Source organism: Gavialis gangeticus, unplaced genomic scaffold (genome assembly GCF_001723915.1).
Source record: "Gavialis gangeticus isolate Ggan-Ray unplaced genomic scaffold, GavGan_comp1, whole genome shotgun sequence".
NCBI lineage: Eukaryota > Metazoa > Chordata > Crocodylia > Gavialidae > Gavialis > Gavialis gangeticus.
The window spans coordinates 64,018,667-64,041,631 of record NW_017729032.1 but is presented as its reverse complement, the minus strand read 5'-3'; the positions used below and the strand labels follow the sequence as shown (position 1 = coordinate 64,041,631).

Below are 22,965 nucleotides of genomic sequence, written 5' to 3'. Positions count from 1 at the left end.
TCCGCCCATTTGCTGAGCCTGTCGAGGTCAGCCTGGATCACTCTCCTGTCTTCTGGTGTGGATGCTTTGCCCCAAAGTTTGGTGTCATTGGTGAACTTGGCCAGTCCGCTTCTGACTCCAATGTCCACATCATTAATGAAGATGTTGAAAAATATGGGTCCAAAGACAGGGCCTTGGGGGACCCCACTGGTCACAGGGCACCATGACGATTGACTTCCGTCAATTACCACCCTCTGCATCCAACCATGGAGCCAATTTCCCAGCCAGCGAATTGTGGTGGACCCAAGGCCACAACTGGCCAGTTGCACCAAGAGGTGATCATGGGATACCAGATTGAAGGCTTTTTGAAGTCAAGATATATGACATCAATCTCTTCTCCCTTGTCCAGGTGATAGGTCACCTGGTCACAGAAGGTAATAAGATTGGTTAAGCAAGACCTACCCACAACAAACCCATGCTGGCTATCCCTCAGGATGTTGGCATCTGCCAGTCCATTAAGGATGGCCTCTTTAATAAACTCTTCTAAGACCTTCCCCAGGATAGAAGTCAGGCTGATGGACCTATAGTTAGCCGGATCCACTTTCCTCCCTTTCTTGAAGGGACCACATTGACCTTCTTCCGGTCTTTGGGCACTACACCAGTTCACCTTGGAATCAACAGCGACTCCGAGATCCTTTTCTGTCTCTGTGCTGATGAGACGGGAGTTCCCCAGCCTGTAGGTATGCTGCTGGTTCTTCCTCCCTAGGTGCAGTACCTTGCACTTGTCAGTATTGAAACCCATCCTATTCTCATCCATCCACCCTCATAACCTGTCTAGATCTAGTTGCAGCCTGTCCCTCTCCTCCAGCGTACCCACTTCTCCCTACATTTTAGTGTCATCCACGAATATGGACAAGGTGCTTTTCACTCCCTCATCCAAGTCGCTGATGAAGATGTTGAACAGTGAGGGCCTGAGGACTCAGCCCTGGGGAACCCCACTACCCACATCTCTCCAGGTCGAAAATGACTCGTCCACTACCACTCTCTGGGTGCAGCCCTCCAGCCAATTTGCGACGCATCTGACTGTGTAGGCATCGACACCACAGTCGCCTAATTTTTTTAATGAGAATGGGGTCCCTCGCAGATGTGCTCCTGGATAATTTTCTCAAAGTGCTTCCCCAGGACCGAGGTAAGACTAACGGGCTGATAGTTTCCTGGGCCCTTCTTCCTCCCTTTTTTGAAAATGGGGACCACATTGTCCCTTTTCCAGTCCTCTGGCACCTCGCCAGAGCACCACAAGTGCTCGTAAAGCTGTGCCAGGGGTCCCGCAATGACCTCAGTCAATTCCCTCATCACCCTGGGGTGGAGATCATCTGGACCTGCTGATCTGAACACGTCCAATCACACCAGAAGTTCCCTGACTAGGTCCTCACTGACCCTGGGCCTGGCTGTGCCTCTCTTGGGTCCATCCGGAATCCTGGTGGGGATGTCCCGGTCCTTGCTCAGAAAAATGGAGGCAAAGAATTTGTTAAAGAGGTCAGCTTTATCATCATCTGGAGGGACCACCAGATCTCCAAGTGTGTCCTGCAGGAGCCCCATGTTACCCGGTGCCTTCTTTTTACTCCCTAAGTATTTAAGAAAGGACTTCTTGTTATCTTTGATCTGGGTCACTAGTCCCAGTTCTGTCTCTGCCTTAGCTTTCCTAACAGCCCCCCTACAGTCTCTAGCATTTTACTTGGTTGTATTGGTTGTTTCTGACCACTGAAAAAAATCTCTAGGAGAAAACAAAATAAGGGTGAGCCCTTTGTAACCTCACATTTCATTATGACACTTGCCAGTAAAACATTCATAATACAACTCTGAATCAGTTTTTAAACTCATCTGGTTGCAGAAGTCATTGCAAACCAGAAACAGGGGTCAGCTTTGCCAAATTCTTCAAGCCTTTCAGAGCATCCAGGCCAAGCATGAAAGGAACTTGAGCCAAGTTTCAATTGACCATGGATCAGTTTATAATTCTGCATAAAACCATATGGAACGTGATGGATTTGCTTACAGGGCTGAGTCAGAAAAATGCTACCAAACTTATAGCTGTAATAGGGACGGGGCATCTGAGTCATTAGGTCTCCACCCTTCTAGGGATGGACAAGAATGCTAGTGTGGTGTTTACACACTGCTCATGCTTCAGTGCTGACTGGTGTGTAGAATTAATTCCTTGTGCTAATACAGCTCTGTGGTTACTTGTGAGATCATTAGGGAGACAGGATGCCATCCCCTTTGTTCCGAGCTGGGTTGGGACATAATTTCCTCTATTCTGCGTTGGTTTTTATGCCACATTTATTACCATAGTATTCAAGTGCATTCAGCAACGTGACTAACATCTGTCACGTTATAAGTTCCTGCTTGTCTTGTTTAACAAGTGCACCTCCCATCCACTAAACCCCCCATCTTTCAAAACTTTGTCTTGGCACTAGCGTTTGCAGCAGGTGAAGGTGGGATGCATAGGGATATCTGTTTTTGCCTCAGTGTGATCCAAGGAAAGGTTTTTCAGCTTGACAAGGTTTTAAATGTGGCAAAACTTGGCAATTTGGACTGCAAAAATCAAAGCAAAATCCATCCAATTTGAAAAAAAATTCAAAGAAAAACGAAAAGCAGTGTGAAAACATACAAAACTCCAACATGCCAAATCTGCATACCTCTAAGCTCTTTCTGCTATAGCTATTCATAGGCCACTTTAAAAATAAGCAAGTCTAATTTGACCTGATCACAGAGTTGGTAAGCTGTGTTAGTCTGAAGTCTGGCAGAAGACAGTGCAAAGTGGCACTTTAGGGGCTAATTGGTTCAAAGAAGCATGAGCTTTCAATGGCAGCAGCCTACTTCAGTATCAGATGACAGTCAGCTGTTTGCCTGTGAAAGCTAACTCTTCTCTGAACCAGTTAGTCTCTAAGTTGCCACTGTGCCCAATCTTCTGTCTTTCACTGGATGTATAATTACATCAAGTTTAATTCCCAATTTGCTTAATCGTCTTCCTGCTCTTCTGGTTAATCGATAGCATATGTCCTGGAATTAAATGAGGGGTGAATGCAGTCCCCCATGTGCAGGATTAATTTTATGTAACATGTATTTATATAACAGAGAACAGAATTGCTCCTCATTGTATGAAAGTTTGTGAACAGAAACCCATCAAGATAATTGCACACTTCAAGGAGGCTCTGTTCATTTCAAACACTATTTGATAGATAAATAAGGGAAGATTAAATTTAACTTCTCCAGATCTGAAGGTTTACCCTCCTTAATCCTCTCATTGTTATGTTAACCTTCCCATCAGTGCAACACCTTCTTTGAAACAAATGTGAAACATAAGCAGAGGAAAGAGCACTCCACAGTGACATCAGAAGCAGGAACCAACTAAAGTACATGGATTAATCAGGTCAAATTTGGTCTTGGTCTATCTAAGTGGTTGGAATGCCACTGAAGTCAATGAACCTTAGTACAGTGAAAAAATGTAAATACAAGATGAATAATGATACATGCAATTAAGAGTACATACATACATACACACACCCTCTTAGTTTCATATACACACAAGATATCTGTATCTCATGTATATATTTCACAGAGAAATAGGTCTTGCAAAGTTTTGCAATTCCTTTTACAATCAGCATTTCTGTTTTCTATTAAATAAAGCAGGGATACCTTTTTGTGAAAATGCAAAGTGATTTACAACTCATCACCAAGATCTCACTTGGAATGCAGCTTTGTATGAATAATAATTTTGGGGCTAGTTGAAAGTTGTGCTTATGTTGTACGGATGTTCTCTGCTGCAAGTGTTTTAATGAAATTTCTTATATATAAAATAATCCCTCATTTCTCCCTGTACCATCTCAGCTCTGCTTGGTACTATTGCTTTATAGCTGTGTTTCATCAAGATAAGAACAAAAATTAAAAACAAGTTTTCCCGTGGATTTTTAGCAGAAAAATGCAACAGCTTAACTAGTTATTACGCACATATCAGCAGCTTTCAACTATCACAAACCTGCATTTCCAGCTACACATCACATTAGTCATCTGACAGGTATAACTAAGTTACTATGGGATAGGTTCTTAGGACTTTTAAGCTAATTCTATTTGGAATGAATTGTGTTTAGGAGCAATACTATGTTTAGCCATGGAAGGAAATGGTTTTTATCCATTTGAAAAAATGTGTTTTGAAAGTGGTCAGGAATTCTCTAACATAACATTTTTCCCCAATCAGGGAATGGTGATTCATTGAAATAAAAATGATTCATGGGGACAGTTCAATTTTGTTGCAATTGTAACAGAACACAGAAAGGGCTCCAATAAAGTTCCCATCTGCCACACAGTTTCCTGACAGCTTACCCAGCCATTTCCTCAGTAGCAGCCTGTCTAATGAGCTAAGAACCCCTCTGCAGCTCACTTATTGAGATAATGGGGGGTGAGAACCTGGACACTCTGGAAGCCCTGGATTCCAGTCTCCCGAATTTGCAGCTCTGAGCCTGAGCTCCTAAGGTCCACAACTCTAGAAAAGCTCATTAGGTAGGTCTGTCTGGTGACTCCAGGGCTGCCAAGACCTGTGGCTCCAAGACCTGTTGCTCTGTAGTCAGGACCCTACTCCCTTTTGTAGAGAATGCTAAATATTCAGTCTTCATTCCAAAAATGGAGTTAAACCAGAAATTGAAATCCTCCATGAAACAAAATTACCCCTTGCTGTGTAGCCTTAATCAAAAACAAAACGAAGAAAGTACTTTAGCTGTATTAATAGAAAAAGAAAGATGTCGCGTTTTTTAAATGAATTTTTCAGTAAGGTAATAACTGGTTTTCAAGCCTTCTCAATTCAGCAAAACATCTGGAAACTTCACAGTGACCTGAACCCTCTCCTAGCAAACATTCAAATATATACACACAGTGGCAAAATATGGAATAAGTGCAGATGCACTAAGCACTCCAAGGTTTGAAATATGCAAGAACATGGACAGGTTTTTATGTTACTGTTTTGGGGGGGTTGTTTTTCTCTCTCTAGGAGAGAGGTGCTTTATCCTCTCAGGTTCTTATAAACTGGAGCCCTAAGGATCTCCACATTGTGACTTGCTTCCCCAACCTCAAGGATCCTTTGTCTGGCCTTTTTCCTTAATGGGTGGGACTTGCTTCAGAGCAATGGAGTGCAACTCTTTCAACTGAGGGATACTACTGACTAAATGTAATTTCCTATTACTGCCTGCTCTGGAGTCTCTGATCTTAGTACTGTATAAGGCTTCAATTCAAGCACATCTTTAAATGCTTTGTTAAGTACTTTTCTAAACAGGACCATTTCTGTGCAAGTCAATACTGAATGAACAAGACTAGGAATTAAATGACATGTTAATTAAATAACTAGTGGCTTAAGTGGCCCTCTTCCTGAGTCATGTTTTCAGGATTAGGATTTTTGATTTTCAAAGTAACCTGTTAATGTCCAGTTACAATCAATCATAAAATAAATTCCATTTTCAAATCTGAAAGTTATTTTTATCCCAACAGATCAATTGAAATCTTTTATATCTGTAATCCTTTTATCTTGCTAGGAAAAGATATGCTGAAAAGTTCAAATTTTACTTAGTTCAAAAATCATCAATTACTGGTTCTCATAAAAAGCCAGGTTCCCTCTAATTTGCTTACCACTGGGGTCCATGTGGGAGACCCCAAGAACAACAGTTCAACCACTGCAGAACTGAAAGAACTCAAAAGCAAAAAAATTAAAATTTGGATTTCTGCACTGCATGTCCCAATTAGTTAGGCTAGTGAGGACACTCGACATAGAAACAAATTTTTTTAAGTAATTTTTTAAATATATATATATATATATATATATATATATATATACACACACACATATATACATATATACACACACAAACTCTTTCCTTCCCTATTGATCCTTCCCAATTAACTGAAGGCAGCCCAAAATGAGACAGCAAATATCAGATATCTCACTGAAAGCCATGCTGTTACTGTTATATTCTGAGGTACTTTCTGAGCACTTAAAAGTACTAGGGGGAATTCACTGAGAAGGGACTGATGCTTATCTTTTAATTTTTTGTTCACTTCTGACACCAAGGAATACATATATTGGGGAAAGTCTGAAAACTTCACAGTTAAATTTTTATAAACATAAATGGTTTAATATTTCCTAGCTATTATCTGTGGTTTAATTTTTGTTTAGTTTAATTTGAACTAGTTCTATTTTTAGTCTCATCCGCACTCTTATTATTGAACTAGGCCATGACAATACTTTTAAAGAATTATAGAGTCTGTGGTGCCAATAAATTCACTTAGACAGTTTTGTGATTATACATTGGTAAAGCACACATGCACATGTGGCACAACAATTATATGAATTGTTATATGAATTATATATTATTTTGTTGTATGAACACATTCAGTTTTGCTGTCTTGTTTGTCAACCTGGAAAGAAGTAATCCTCTGGTCACAAGCTAGCAGAGGGTAGGTTTAGGTTAGACATCAGAAGGCGCTATTTCACGGTCAGGGTGGCTAGGGTCTGGAACCAACTTCCAAGGGAGGTGGTGCAGGCTCCTACCCTGGGGGTTTTTAAGAAGAGGTTAGATGAACACCTTGCTGGGGTCGTTTAACCCCAGTACTCTTTCCTGCCATGGCAGGGGGTTGGACTAGATGATCTTCTCAGGTCCCTTCCGACCCTAGAAACTATGAAACTATGAAACTTAAAAAGTATATTTAAAATTTGGTTCCCTGATATTTTGATATCTGCTTGTGCAATTAAAAGAAATTATGTTTTGGTATTAACCTCTTTGATCTAGAAACATTTTAGATTTTTGTTCTCAAAATTTGATTCAGCTTCACTCACGTGAAGTTAGTAACTTCAGTGATATTTATAGAGTCAGGTCTGTGATATTTATAGAGTCAGGTCTGTAGTTTCACTCTTTATACTATTATCTCCAGTACATTTAAATGCCTTTTCATTGGTCTTCTAAAGCAGTGGTCTCCGAAGTGGGGTGTGGGAAGAAAATATTAGAACGTCTATTTATATAAATATACATATATTGGGGGTGTGTGCTCAAAATTTGTTTACTGATAGGGGTGCACAATCAAAAAAAGTTTGGAGACCACTGTTCTAAAAGATTACCTCATACCTTGTCTGTCTTTTTTTCTTGCTTTTCCAAGATGGCCATGTTCTCTTTCAAAGTTTTCACTATCTCAGCAGGATTTTTGTGTGATTTACTAAACAAAGGCATGTTTCTTTTCCTTCACTTGAATTTCTTCTTCCAGTATAGCTGAGGATCACCTTAAAACCAAAGAAGAAATAAGTCAACTTAAAGTTTTGGTTGCAATTATTACCAAAATACACTGTAATCTATGTAAAAGAGCTGATCTACAGTATGGTAACGAGAGAGAGAGGGGACTCTGGGTTCCAAATGCTTAAGTTGAGTCAAAACAAATGTTAAGTCCAAAAGGGTCCACAAGAACATCTGCTCTCCCCTCCACCCCCAAAACTAAAAAAAATCCTCTAACACGTTTAGGAACTTTAGTAAAAAAGGACCCCCAAAAACTATAACATGTTGGAGAAAGAAAATGGGAAAAGCCACAGGTGCAGTGAATGCCCTGGGACTTTTTTAGGTAAATTGTACCCAGATAATGCTAGGAAATGGACTAGACCCCATGCTACAGAGAAAGGCAACGACACGCCAATATGACCTGGGAGAAAATACCTTCTAGCAAGCAGTTTAACGGAGAGCATGTGACCCTGATCCACTAGCCTGGTGCCTGAGAATTTCCTCAATATCACTACAATCAGCAGTGCAATTTGTCTAGTCTCCTGCCTCTACTTGCTGCCAATCTCCAACTCTTCACAGGAAGCAAGGGGGAAGAAACAGAAACAAAGTTATGCATTCAAGGCAGTAAATATCTTCCTGGCCTCTAAATATAACTATCATAAAGTCTGAAACATGGATTAAATCCAATATAACTGTATAACAACTATTGTAAGTGCAATATTAAGAGAAGGAAAGACAAGCAGAGGAAGGAAACCTAATCCTGAGAGGCCACCACAGCTACCCAACCTAAACTCCCTTATTTTCTCATACAAACTATAGAATTCCCTGCAATATAGACTGAAGTACCTCCTTAAAAAGACATCAAATTCACCTCAAAAACTAAGGTATCACAACTCTACCTCTCATAGCAAAAACAGAAAAACACACAAAGTAGGCACTCCAGCACTCCTTAGCAGTCTTTGGATAGGGTAAACATGTCCTAAGGGTTTGATACAAAAGCCTATTGTTCAACAAAAAGAGTCCACTGATTTGAGCAGGCACGGGATCAGCCTGGATCTCTTTACCAAAGAGACATACAGCACTAGGCTGGACAGGATCCTATGTTGAAAAACATGGAAAGAATGAAGACGCAAACACTGGTAAGAAGTAAATTAACCGAAGAAAAATTATTCTAATGTCCATATAGTTTTTGTGATTCAAGATACTTCTCAGATAAGAAATTTATGATCTGCTGCAAAGGAGAGTATAAAGAAGTTACAATATATAGATAATTATCTATGTGTATAACATTCAACCTTACCTCATAAAAATCTAAATAGCCTTACCAAACACATTTCTCCCCCTGTAATATTATTAGTATTATTGTAGCATTCTGTGCCACAGCCACCATTTTCCCCTTAGGGGTTCTTAAGAAAGACTCATTTATATTACTACTATTTATATAACACCAGAAATACATGAAGTTTATAGAATAAGACAAGTCCTATCCTAATTTTTTTTTAATGGAATGTCTTGGAGCACTTTTACAGATACCTTTCTTCTGTGAGTTATTTAAGACACAAATGTAAGAGTTGCTATTTGAAAAACATTGTTTCAATGGCAGGTTTCTTAATTAGATTTAAAATATCTCCTATTGCAAATAACTCATATTGTAAGGCTACTTCTAGAGGAATATTTGCATACTCATTCTAAAAGTTTAAGTCTGAGTTTCCAATTTTCAAGCTTCTTAGAGATCAGTTCAAGCTAAATTCTTATTTCTGTGGTTAGTTAGTCATCAGTATGCCCCAAATGGACATGCTCAGCAACATTCACATACTGAGAAAGAAGGAGACCTCTCACTAACTACCTTACCTCATCCCACAGGTTTAAGAATTTAAGGATAGTATGTGATGTGTTTGTCTAAATGCTGTTAATAAGTAACAGGGACTTCCAGAACTAACACCAGTACTCTTTCCTGCCATGGCAGGGGGTCGGACTAGATGATCTGCTCAGGTCCCTTCCGACCCTAGAAACTATGAAACTATGAAACCTATACCATGGGTTAAAAGCTTTATATCCTGTGGCATAGTTTAAAAATATAAACGTTGGAAATAATAAAGTTTTTACAAAATTAGACCTTTTTCCATCACTAAAGACAAGACATGAGGAGTGATGGTACCTGCAAGAGGAAGGAAATAAGGAAATTTGTGTTGCTAGCCTTTAAACTACCTTTTGAAAGTGTGTTTTAGAAAGCTAGCAAAATTAAGACAATTCACACTCAGCTGTGGGATGGGTAAATTTGGTAGCTTTGATTCTTAAATAAATGTTTGGCCATTAGGAGATTCTCTTCATATGCTTTTTCCTTTTTATTGTAGGAACAGTGAGAAAGGGGAAGTAGTGAAAGATTATATGCATACATCCTTTCATACATTCAAAGATAGCTTCAAGGATCACAAGGATTATTACCTTTTTCCAAAAGGAATTAATCTATGTATGTCTGTAGAACAGAAAATCTGTCCTAAATAGTCATTATTTTCACCGGAGTTCCAACAGGATTGTGTCTCACTTGATAGGCCAAAGCTTTTCCCCATCTTAGGAGAATCCCAGGTGCTTGCGACTGGGCTGTACCATGGACCACCACTCCCTTCCTGTATGGAAGTGGGGGAAGGGAGAATAGGAGTGAAAGAGGGAGCTACTAAGGTCAGAAGTGGGAGAGAGAGCGAGTGAAAGGGCTTTCCTTTGGTAAACAGCACCTGCCACAGAGGAAAGGAGAGGTAGTAAGTAAACTGCCTGCTATAGGGGGTGGGAGAAGGAGGGAGTAGGGAAGCCTACAAAGGGGTTCAGGAACACTGTGCAGGGAGGGAAAGGGATATGCCAGACTGAGCTGTTAGCCACTGATCCTTTGTGCTACAGGCTAGTTCTGATCTATGTACCATAGGTTGAGCACCGCTGCTCTAGACAAAAATCTGATCAACAGTTAGGTGTGAAAGTGGCAGAGCATCTCCAAAGCAGTATAATTCTTATAGTCCCACTGAGAATACTACTTTTCTCTTCTAAATAAATCAGAAGCAAGAAGTCTGACAGAATTGGAGGACTGGGCTGTAAAAAGATGCACTCAGAGAAGAGTAACTAAATGAATTCTTTGGATCAGTCTTTATTGTAGAGGATATTGTGAGGAATTCCCACAGTAAAAGTAAAGTTAAAACAGAAACCATCAGCATCCCATTATATAAATCCATGAGACCATGAATACTATGTGCTGTTCTGGTCATCCCATCTGAAAACGAGAGGAAAGACTGAAAAGGTTAGGTCTTCTTAAGCTTGCAAGAGAGGAAACTGAAGTGGGTAGAATTGAGGTCTATTAAATCAATGGGGACCAATCTTTTTGGCAGGCATGCACAAATTATGCACCTTTCCTGAATATCACTCCAGTACTCTTCCCGTCCCCAAATTTGCTGCTCTGCTTTCAGCTCTGTGCTTCCTGCCTGATACTTACTGCCCTATCTGCTGCTTTGCTATCTGTTCCCTACCTGATCTGCCATGTGCCAAATACAGAGGTTGCCCATGCCATGGGTTGGCCACCCCTGTTTTAAATCATGCATGGTTTGGAACCAGCGAAATGGAAAGTATCATTTACCAAGTCTCAAAAAACAAGAACTAGGGAAGATCCAACTAAACTGGCAAGTGAAAGGTTTCAAACTAACAAAAGGAAGTGGTGTTTCTGTTTTGCTTCAAACAGCATATAAGCAACATATGAAAGGGGTCTATAAAATAATGAACAGCATGGAAAAATTAAATAGGGATTTACCATTTTTTTACAACCCTAAAATTAGGCAACATGCAATGCTGTTATTAGGGAGATTTAAGATATACAAAAGAAAGTTCCTTCTTACATGGCATGTAATTAACATGCAGAACTCAATGCCACAAGATCTTGCAGAGGCTTACAATTTAATAGGTTCACAAAGAGGATTACATAAATTCATATAGGACAGGTCCACTACTGTGTATCAAACAAAACTGTAGGTGCCACAGGTTCCAAATGATGACTTTCTAGGCCCCTAAATGGTGTAGGCTGCAAGGGAAAATAGGTAAGAGACAGAGCAGTCTGGCTAGACCCCGTCCACCTTTAGGATCCACTCTCTGCTACTGTGAGATATTGGATACTGAGCTAGATGGACCTGTGGCCTGACCCAGTATGGTATTTCTTAGTTTTTAAGATATGGAACTTGTCAGAATGTTGTGGAGACCAATAATATAACCAGGTTTAAAAAGAGATTAGACCAGTGGTTCTCAACCTTGAGTATATGTAACAAGAGTTTCCTTGGATCTAACAAGGCATCCCTTGGAAAATGCAAGCTCTTATTTTTCATTCTGTTTTTGGCTACAGAAAAATCATAGAGCAATTCAGTTATAAAAAACTCAGACGGACAACAAGTCAGAATGGTTTTAACATTATGGATTCTTATCTGAAATCTCCGTGTTCATCTTATGAATCATGTTTGCACACCTAACAGTGCTAACATTGCATGGCACTTGGTGAAACCCTTGGAAGGAGATCAAAGCACACCACGGTGCCATAGTACCATGACTGAGAATCATCAGATTAGACCTGTCCTACATGAATTTGTCTATCAAGGCTATAACCTCAGGCTCAGCATACCCCTAAACCTACGACTGCTGATTACTGGGAGAGTAAGACAGGGAATGGAACACTTTACACATACCATGTTTTTATACTCTTCCTCTACAGCACCCATTACTTGCTACTGCAGGTAAACAGAAAGGGGGATAAAATCAACATAGGTTTACCAAATGTAAAATGGAGATAAGTACAAGAATTTGCAGATGAATAAGGTAAAGGTTAAAGGAGAGCTATCCAGGGGACGGGAAGAAATTACCAGTGGATTTCCTCCAAGGTCAGTCTTGTGATTAACTGTCATTCATGATGTGCGCCAAAAAAAAAAGAGTATAAGGCTGAAAACAATTATAAATACATCAGTAGGGGGGAAGGGGATAAACTAAGGCAGGGGTGGCTGTCTGGTGGCCTGCAAAGGGTTAAATTTACAGCCCAGGCCTCCTTGGCCATTGTTTCCACTGTCAGGCTGCAACAGCAAGGGCTCTTTTCTCCTCCAGCTGTCCTTTCCTACCTCAGCCTCAAGAGACAGGGTAGTGTGGCTGGTGTAGAGTGTGGGGGTTGACTCCAGGGCTTCATAGGCACATGGTATAGCAGTGGGGGGGAGCAACCCTACTGCCCCCTGCATCAGTACAGACAGCAGCTGTGTGGGGGCTGCATGGGCACGCAATACAGTGGCAGAGGCATCTGCACAGGACAAGGCTTAAGGGCCCAGGTCCTGCAGCCCTTGCCAGTGCAGTCCATGGAGTATGGCACCCCTTGACCCTTGAAGTTGGATGGATCTGCTTTAAGGAACAAAGAGAGCCAGGTAAGTAAAGGGATAATGTTGATACAAGAATAAATGGGTATAAACCGATTACAAAAAAAGTAAAAAAGAAAAAAAAATAGTAATCTGAAAATCTGAAGTTTTCTAATCAACAGGGGAATAAGTTTCTAGAACAGCCTCCGAATAAGGAAGGGGAGGAACTTACCTAGTTTTAAAATGGTGCTGGATAGGTTTATGCAGGGAGTATGTAACAGTTCGTCTGTAGCAGCAAAGGACTGGACTCAATGAGCCAGGAAGTCCCTTTCAGTCCTATTTCTTATGTTTCTCTAAAAGTTTTTTGTAGTTATTTGATGGTTATTAAGTGGCCTGCATAAAAAGGGTAAAGTGATCTCTTGCAAGTTTCTTACAGGGAACAGCAGCTTCATAATGGTCATCAGCATTACCATAAGTAGCACTAATTTATATCTTTGTTGGCAAATCTCAGGGAATCAAGGAAGGAACAGATTATTTAGAGAAAGACTGCCCCCCACCCCAAGCCTTGGTGGTGGTTCCTCCAGTTTACGAATGAGGCACACTGGCAGGGTTGTGTGGGGAATCATGCACTTTCACTGCCTGTGGTTATAACCTTTATATAAACAGAACATTTCAGTCTCCAGGGATGAAGAGTCAAACATCTTTCATGAGCTCAAAGTTTACAAATAGATCTTAGAGACAGTGTCAGTTCTGTCTGTATACAGGTACACATTTGTGAAAAAATGTGTTTGCTTTTGCTTTATTTTAGAACATGACAAAAATATGAAAAGCAGTTTTTAAAGCAACCTTTCCCAAAGGTTTAAGTGGGTCTGTTCAAATCTCAAAGGTGTTTTTTTTTTTTTTGGGGGGGGGGGAGCAGCAAGCTAAGATGAAGGGGAAAGTGTCTTTTGCTCCTTACATGAAATTCTTGCTCTTGTATTTTACCAGATTACCTTATCAATCCCTTGACAGCCCCATGAGTATGTATATACACGTACAGCTAAGAGACTAAAACATATAATGCAGACTCCAGCAATGCATTAAATCTTGAATTGTATGAAGTTTGCAGTGAACAGGTCCTCAAAGTGTTCAGAGGGATGGCTAAGACAATAACGCCCCTTTACACCTAGGTATCATGCTTGCCTTGAGAATGCCAAGAACTTTTCAAACATTTAATTAAGACTCTTGTGACTTAGAGGTGTGTTGCAAGTCCTATTACCCCACTTGCAAAGGAAGAAATTGAGACACAAAAAAGTTAAACAACTCTTTCCAGATCACATAAGATGCTAATGGTAGGACTAAGAATAATACTCAGATTTCTTAATGCCCAATCCTGTGGTCTATTAACCATAAACCCAAAACTTCCTTTTTAATTTGTTAGATTTACTAGGGGTGCACTGATACAGCGGTTGGCTATCAGATTGGCACCAATAAAAGGAGAAATGATGTTATCAGCCATCATCTTTTTTTGGTCTCTGTAGCTGATAATTATAGCTGCGCGCCCAGAGCACCCTGGTGAGCATAGTCAGGTCCCCACACCCTGCTACTGGCCCAAGCCCACGGCAGACTACAGGTTCTGGCAAGCTAAGGGAGAGGGCACCAAGAAGCAGTCACAGAGTGCCACGCTCAAAGGGACTGTTACCAGCTTCTGCTGCTGCTGCCATGGCAATGCCACACATGCAGCAGGGGCCTGAGCACTGGAGCTGTTGCAGAGATATTGGGCTGCACACAGGTGGGGTAAGGCACCGCATGAGGGACATGCTGCTTCACTGGGCACCGTGTGCCTTTGCAAAAGTGGTTTCTCGCTGGTGGCTGCAGGAGCTCAGCTGCATGGGCAACCGTATGCTCTAGAGCTTCAAATATGCCCGGCATCACTGTCCGTGCAAGGGTTCACCCTGCCCACCCAGGATGGCAGCACGGGCTGCACAGGGAACATAGCTGTGGGTAGGAGCCGTGGGCGAGGGGGTGACATGTATGGGAATAAAGGTGATCACCGCCTTCTTCACTGAGGGCTGGACCAGTCAGGAGACACATATGCGCGTGTGTTATAAATGCAAAACAAAATAAAGAAAGGTTTATGTCAGTACTTTAAAATGCCTTGCACTTTTACTAAATATTGGTTATCGAATTGGCATCGGCCAATATGGTTGGTTAAATCATTGGCTATCGGTATCAGCCAAGAAAATCTTTAATTGGTACACTCCTAGGATTTATCATATTTATTCAATTCTAAGACCAGTTTTTTTCCTCCCAATTTAACATGGGGGGAAACCCCTTGTCTTAGAATTGAGTATGAGGGTGGAGGGGCAGGGCTCAGGCTCCAGCCCCTACCCAGGCTCAGGGCTGTAGCTGTAACCTGCCCCCTGCCCCTCACCTTTGCCTTCCACCATTGCCCCACTGCAATCTCTTCAGGCTCCACACTGCAGCCTGTGGCACTAAGCACGGCCCCAGGCCAGCCCCATAACAGCAGTGCACAGTGTGAGTGGCTGCTATGGGGGCTAGACTAAGCTGTGTTCAGTGCCCCAGGTTACAATGGGGATGGAACCTGCCAGATGGAGCAAGGGGGAGGGGGGGAAATAGAGACTGGAAAGAAGGGGCAGGAGTGGGACAAGAGTCAGAGGGAGGGAAGGACTGATGCTGTGGTGGGGGACAAGGTAGCAGGGAAGCAGGTACATATTACTTGACTCCCCACCCACACTGCCTGCCCCCCCTGCAGCAGGCAGTGGGGATGAATTAAAGACAACCCTCCAATAACTGAATTCTGTACATGGGAAATTATAATAAATTTATAAATTTTCCATGTATAGAATCTAATTAATCGGGGGGGGGGGGGGTCATCTTCAATTCAGGGTAATCTTAGATTCAAGTAAAAACAGTATATGACACGATTGCCTGCAATACCAGGAGACTGGACTTGGTGACCCAGAGTTCTCTTCCAGTGCTATATTATTCCTTTGATCCCTTTGGCCTAATAGCAAACATCACAGCAACTGAAAAGAGATTTGCGGAAGGTACCGAGTACCACCTATGAGAAACAACCATTTACAATTAAGTTCCACACCTCCCCCACCCAATCCAAATCAGTCTAGAAATCTAAAATCTAGTTTGTTGGTAGTTTTGAAATATGGGCAAGATGCTAGCTAAGGGAATTAAAATTAGTTTTGCTCCCACAGTTTAAGTGGGAAAAGTCTGATAAATTCTACGCTTTCTGTAAATCTGATAAGTAATTAGAATTTCTCCATCTTCCTTTTTGTATTGTATGTCCACGACTGTACAGCTTTGAGTTTGTCTCTCCATCTCAGAGGATGTGTCATTACTAATCCAATTCATCCAAACTGGAAGTTAAAAGAAGAATTCCCCAGAACAGACAACCAAACAACAAATTCCCTAGAGCTTCCATGGGAAGTTTAGAGCCATTTTAAATCATGCAGGGATGCTAAAGTAAGATGGAGAGAGAAAAATGCTAGGTCACCACCCCCTTTTAGCTCTTGGTTGTAGACTCTAGTATAATAGGCCAAAGGAAGAAAAAAAGAAACACAAAAAAAATCCAAGCTGATTTTGGGGGAAGGGTTGGGTTATGAACTGACTGACAGGTAAGAAATCTGTTCAGGTAGTTTATGAACTACGGAAAAATTAAGAGGAACAAGAGCTTTTTAATACAAGTATATGATGAACAAAATATAGTTCAGCTTATTTTATAGGCACCCACCTCAAGCTCTCCTTTACTTATTATTCACAGCCTCTGATAAAGAGTTAAATTTATAAGAGCTTATATGAACAATGGAGGAAAGCAAAAGCAATATTACTTCAGCCATCAGCACATCGCATCATTATACAGTGACTCAGTTACGCAGTTCAGCAACAAACACTTCCTCCTGCCCACAAACACAAGAATGACAGCATGTGATTCATTCAAAGCATTCTTCTTCCATATTACTTTTGAACAGTAAGTGGCTTGTCTGAATATATATAATTTTGCTCAGATTCAGACAAGAACACCTTCTACACTTGTTTCCCTATCCTTTTCTTGATCACGTTTTTCAGTACCACAAAATTCTACTAGCTTACTCACCCCTGGGCGAGTAAATGAAATTAAAATTGGAAATGAAACTTTCCCCAAACCCGTCTAATATATTAAAGCCAATACATTGTGTGTCTGGCTTAATAACATTTCAGTATACAATTCCTCAAACTAATCTTCTTCAACTCCATAAAAAAATTAAACACAATTTTATTAAAAAAAAACAAACAAACAACACACATTAAAATGGGGCTGGACTACATAACGTTGTGAGGTCCCTTCCATTCTTACTTTGCACTGTTCATAGAATCATAGGAAACTCAGGCATTCAAATAAGAAAACGCAACATTTAAAGCTGCTCATGCAATATTAAATTTGCTCCCCACCCTTGTGACTATGCATTTTTATGTATAGTTTTTAATTACGTTATGCTTTCCACAGGACCCAAGACTTATCCAGAACAGTGCTTTGGGAAATGAATCATAGCTATATACAAGTTAAAATGTTATCTGCAGGAGCCCTGTTTCATCTGCTGCAGATTTTAGAAAGTGTCGTGAACTGTCAGAAAGAAAAGGACAGTCTCATAGTTAGGGTAGCTAAACGGTGCCCCAGATAACTGAATTCTATTTCTGCCTCTGCACAAAAGTTTCTCTCTGAGGCTAAGCAAGTCACTTAAACCAAACTTTGAGCAGCTGGACACTAACTAGGTATTCCTCTAAGTTGCCCAATATGAGACACCTGAAACAAGATATGCAGAAATACTTAGTATTTGCAGCTATAGGTTGGTTAGAGCTGCATTTGATCACATGAAGTGCTATAAAAATATGAAGTACTGTACTTAAAAAGAGCCAGGCAGTAGGCATCTCCAATTAAGTATGCAAAGGAGAGATTTTTGTCTCAGTGTCCCACCTGTAAAGTGGTGGTGATACTACCACATATCTTCACAACACATCTTTGATATTAAATGCACCCACCATGTGAGATCAGGGTGGATACAAATAAATTATATAAAAAAAATTAAAAATTGGATTTTATTATTTAAATCTGATTTTTTAAATTGTATTTTTGTTAAGATGCTTTTAAAAAATAATTTAAGATATGTTAGAGCTCAAAGATATCATCATGGAATAGAGATTATAAATTCTAATTATATATTATTTGAGACAATATATTCATGTAACCTTTTTAGAAAAGTTTTATAAATGGGTCACAACAGGACATGGGCTATATTAGGGGCCCAATCTTATGGGGGTCCCAGAGGCTCCTTTATAGATTAGTAAAGATTAGAGAAAACCCCTCTACCCAATGGGACTCAGTGTTCAGTCTAGAAGATCCCATTAAGCATCTCTGTGATGCTTAGTTTCAGTTCTCAAAACTGTGGATTTGTGTCTCTAGAGATAACATCTTTGTTAACAGCAGTATATGGAGATTAGAGATAACAGACCTGGTTACCTACCCATCATCCCTATTGTCTCTCTGAAAGTTTGTGTACATCATCCCTTCCCTCTCTCTAAAAGTGCAAAGTTTCAAGAAGTTAAATGAATAGAGAATATCAAACAAGAACACACTTTTATTAGAAAACAATGATTAAATTGAGGCTTCCTGAACAGTCATTTAAATCAAATCCACCCAGTTTGTGATACATTATTATAACAGTTTAGTTCTACTTCTACCAATAATGGAGAAGCCAGATAAAAGAGTTGCATCAGTTCAGCATCAACCACAATAAGCTATTATAAATTTAAATTTGTTATAATTGTTGTCTGTCTGCATTCAGATACTATGATGGAAACACTATATAACTTTACACAAAGACATTAATAATGTTGTATTCAATAGAGGGTTTGGACATCATGGAATTAAACAAAACATTGGCCACTAAGATTTGTTGAATATAAAGGATAAAAAAGTTATTTGATAACTGCTCATTCATTGAATGAAGCAGGGGTGTATGCTAGGGAAAAATACTAAGCAGTTATGTATCTTAAGACTGTATCATAATGCTGTGTCTGGAGTAGATGTAAATTAAGACAATACCGACAACCTTAATTCTAGCTTTTACCAACTTTCAAGTGCTTGAATCCACAACCTTAATAGGGTAGTTTAAATGTATGTAATTCCCTAGGCAGACAAGGTTCTTTGGGTAAATCTGATATCTTTTATTAGACCAACTTAAATAGTTGGAAAACAATTATTAAGCAAGCTTTCGGGTTCAAAAACCCTTTGGTCGGGCTAAGGAAGTTTCTGCAGTTGGTGTGTGCTCTTCCTGGATGGAATGAAAAGTAAAGAGCACACACCAGCTGCACCCCTGTAATTCCCTAGGCTTTTTTCTTGGAGGTGGGGGAATATTAAACTTAAAAACCCCAACATATCATGCAGCATCATGGTTACACCTGCACTGGTTGCATCAGCAACACTGGAATCTTTAGATCCACAGCACAGACTTCTGCCACTTGAGCTAAAAGAATTTCTTACAGCAGTAGTAAATTTTCAAGTGTTAGCCCACACAAAGATGACAAGAATGAGATGCATGCTTCAGGTTTTCAGATAGCAACTGACAGCTCAGGGATGACGACACTTAGAAATTTTAGGGATCTCTCACTACAGCACCTCAGAGACACCTGTGAAACACAAGCAGAGTTCAATCCTGATCCTAAAGAAGTCCCTAGCAAAACTCTCAGACAATGCACAATTATGCCCTTTAATGTTAATGAAGCACTGCAGGATTTTTAAATTAAAATAATTATTTAAGGGGTATTACTATTTACTTGGACCAGATGACACTTCCAACCATATGCTTTGATGAAAAAGAGGGAGAATTTTTAGCTTAAATTTGCATTTATAATTCTACTAGCAAACACTGAAATGAAGGAAACTAGTAATGGAACTCAATAATGTAAGAAACAAGAGACAGCAGCCAAAAAGGAAAAAAAAAAACCCAACAGTTACTCTCAGACCATTAGTTCAAAACATTAGCGAGTGTATTTATTCTTCTTTGTTTATATTAGACATAATTAGAAAGTGACCCATCTCACCACCATTCACTTGGGCAGGTCTGTGGGTAGTAGTGCTGCATCATTTTCAGCAGCTCCCTCATCCAGATTAAATAGTTTGGCAGGGCAATGATTTTACTTTGCTATTAAAAGTGGGTCACATCCAAAAGTCCTCTCTCAGGCAAAATTCCCCAGTGGCTTTAATACAAGTTTTGCCTGAGTAAGGACTGAGTAAGAGCTGGCACATTATTCCACAGAATCATAAAAAAAAAATAGAGATGGAAGAGACCTATTAGATCATCCTCTACCTGTCTATTTATAGTGATATATGCAGTTCCTTGTGACAATTTGCATACAAACTCACATCTTACATACATACTTAATAGCTCCTGAATTTCTTATGAAACTATGTCCTCTTTCCTCTGTATATCAAGAGCAAGGCTGCAGCTGCAGGCAGTGAGCAGCAAGAAGCAGGAGAAATGATATATTGCAGCTATTTTATTTTTGGAAACGCCATTGTAAATAAACTCATTTCCAAAGATATTCCATGGACACAAAATATTTGGTAATGGAGCCAGTGCCTTATGTAACAGAAGAAGTATTGTTTAGGATTGCCTTTTTTTTTTAAGACACTCCTGGTAACATTAGTTTACAAGGCTACAAAAAGGTAACAATGCAACTATAGAAAATAAATAGGAGAGCAGTTTATTACCCAAAGAGCTATTTATCATCTGAAAAAGAAAAAGTTTTACTAAAATTACCTAACTTGATTTAATTCAGACTAGATAATCTTTACTGATACTCACCGTGAACAGAAATGCCCAGGCTTGTCTAAGCAACAAAAAGCAGATACATGATGAGGTGCTGAAGACAGCTCTCTGCCAGCCCCAAATCAGCACAGTCCAGATGGAGGAGGCTTTATTTATGTTCCGTTTAATATAAGTTCTTCTGTATCATTGACATGTGTCACAGAAAGCTGACGCCAGAGAATTCAGTCTCTTCCTCCTCACTGAAGACTAAATGTTGCCCTTTGGAAAAATGTTAACAGAAATGATCACTTGAACATGCATACAGTCACTCACTCGCAGCAGCTGTAAATTTCCACTCTCTTTTCTCTAGATTCACACTCCAAGCCTCACTTGTCTCTTTAATCTGCCAGGGGCAGTTCTGTTTCTGGTCAGACTAGCTCTGTGTATGTGTCTTTCCCCCCACCCCCTTTCTCTTTCTTCCTCTCATACACACACACACCCTCCCTCTCTCTAAACTGAGCTCTACGTCAGAGGAATGTGTGTAAAGCAAAAGACAAAGTAACGTCTCTGCCAAGAGAATTTTCTAGGGTTAAAGCCACAGATGAAGAAAAAACCCCCCCCAAAAAACTGTATCACTTATATAAGTTTCTTCTCATCTCATAAATGTTCTAGTATAAAAAAGGTACGAATGAGGACTCACACCCACAGTATGGCAAAGGCTATTGTAGTTACATTTTTCACCTTACCTTCCTGTTTAGAATGTAAATGGGAATTCTAACAATGGTGTGTTGTTACAAGGCGATAATAAAATCAGCATGCTAGCACATGAGTTCTTATGGGCAGACAAGGTCCTGTCCATAGGAGCCCGAAAGACAGCCACTTCCTTCTTGAATGTATGTTTGCAAACAAAAGGGGAGGGGTTGGGGGGTGGGGAAATCAGCATATCTTTTTAGAGCAGCATTACAAAAATCTTCAGTATGTTCCAAGAAAAATTAAAACCCACTGAAATAAAACAAGTTTCTAAATGTAATATGTAGCATTTATTTTAAATAAGAATGTCATCATAAGACAGAAAAGAGAAATTCACACAATAAAAACCCATTGGAACATCATATAAATTTAGCAAAATACAGCTAACATAATGGATCTGCTTTTTATGCTTTAAAAGTTCAATTTTTCTCTTGCAGCTAAGATTTTTCAGGATGTTCTACATGCATACCATGGGAATTGCATTTTTTTTTCCCTTACTACTATCTAATGTACATCAAAATACAGAAAGGAAATTGTTTTACTAGCTATTACTACCCACTGCAGGGTTTTAAATTCCATTCCTCACATCACCCTCTGCTCTGTCATAGTATTACAATATATGTACATATATGCTAAAAATCAACAGCTCAGGGTGTGGGTTCAGGTCTAGAGATCTACTGGAGATTTGTCAAGTTAAGTCATACTCTACATTATGTAAAAGGCAGCTACTGCATATATTAACACATTTGGTTTAAAAACCTAGGTCACTGTCTATCACATAACACACCACCTTGCCTTTGCCATGCCACATCGTATTTTAGGATTTAGTTGTGGTAATTACCCACCACCCAGCTTTAAAGGTAGGGCAGAAGCAAATCTGCAAAACCACTGCTTCAAAGGATGCAGTGGTTTTTATTCTGCTGGCCAGGTTGCATGTGGGAAGACGAGAGAGGAATGGCCTCACTTTGTAGAGCCTAAAATCAACAACAGACCTAGCCTACTTAGTCTTTATACTTACATGAGAATAAGGTCTGCAAATATTTATGGCCCTGCTTCTCACCATTGGTTCTCAAGCACTCTCACAGGAGACACAATCTTACCCTCAGGTTACCAGGTCTTTGAGATACAAATCAAGTTCCTTACTGTTTTGTAAAGCAGCACACCTATTTATGGGCTTCAATAACTAGGATCACTGAGGTACCTAAGGCCCAGACTTTTAGAACATTACACACCCCCATTTCAGAAAGAGTTTTAAATAGAATCTTAGTATTGTTTCATTGGCACCCAGAGATACTGCAAGAAGCAGTAATTAGTGGAGGTTCAATAGCAGGTACTCTTAGCTCCAAATGAGTATTGGAGCAGTACCCCAGCATGGAGTTAGAAGATATGGTGCTACCATGGAAAGGCCATTTTTCAGCGACACCTACAACAGTTCTAACAGGAAATCATAAAAGATCCTATTGTAAAGCCAGGGTTGTTTACATCTCTTTCCCAAACTCCACCTTGAGTAATTATATTTTGTTTATATGACTGCATAAAGTTTCAAATGTAAAAAAGATCCTCTTTCGTATCTATGCAAAATCCAAAGGTGCTTGGTTTTATCCAGAGGAAAAGTTGCATGTCAGTGGCAGCATAAGCAACCCCACTCGATGGTTTACATATGACTTAAGTTTGTAAAACATCTGTGATGCATTCAGAGTAAGAGACACAGTAGGCACACATAAGACCTTTTTCTAGTGAATGAGCTGTATTTAAGCATATGGTTTGCACTTTCATTCA

General features: G+C 39.9%; 1 protein-coding gene across 9 annotated transcripts in view; it reads right to left on the bottom strand.

The window, feature by feature from the left end:
- Window positions 1-22,965, bottom strand: part of CAB39L (calcium binding protein 39 like) — a 129,869-nt gene that overhangs the window by 85,483 nt on the left and 21,421 nt on the right. For 2 of the 9 annotated variants that reach the window (XM_019524669.1, XM_019524672.1), the window contains exons 2-3: window positions 20,494-20,715; window positions 7,140-7,291 (exon numbers count right to left, since the gene is read on the bottom strand). In XM_019524669.1, the coding sequence (XP_019380214.1) occupies window positions 7,140-7,241 (102 nt within the window). In that variant the 5' untranslated portion in view covers window positions 7,242-7,291; window positions 20,494-20,715. Of the gene's footprint in view, window positions 1-7,139; window positions 7,292-16,382; window positions 16,549-20,493; window positions 21,026-21,182; window positions 21,325-22,965 lie in introns of those variants that run through there. The other 7 variants (XM_019524670.1, XM_019524673.1, XM_019524676.1 and 4 more) reach the window with 7 other exon arrangements.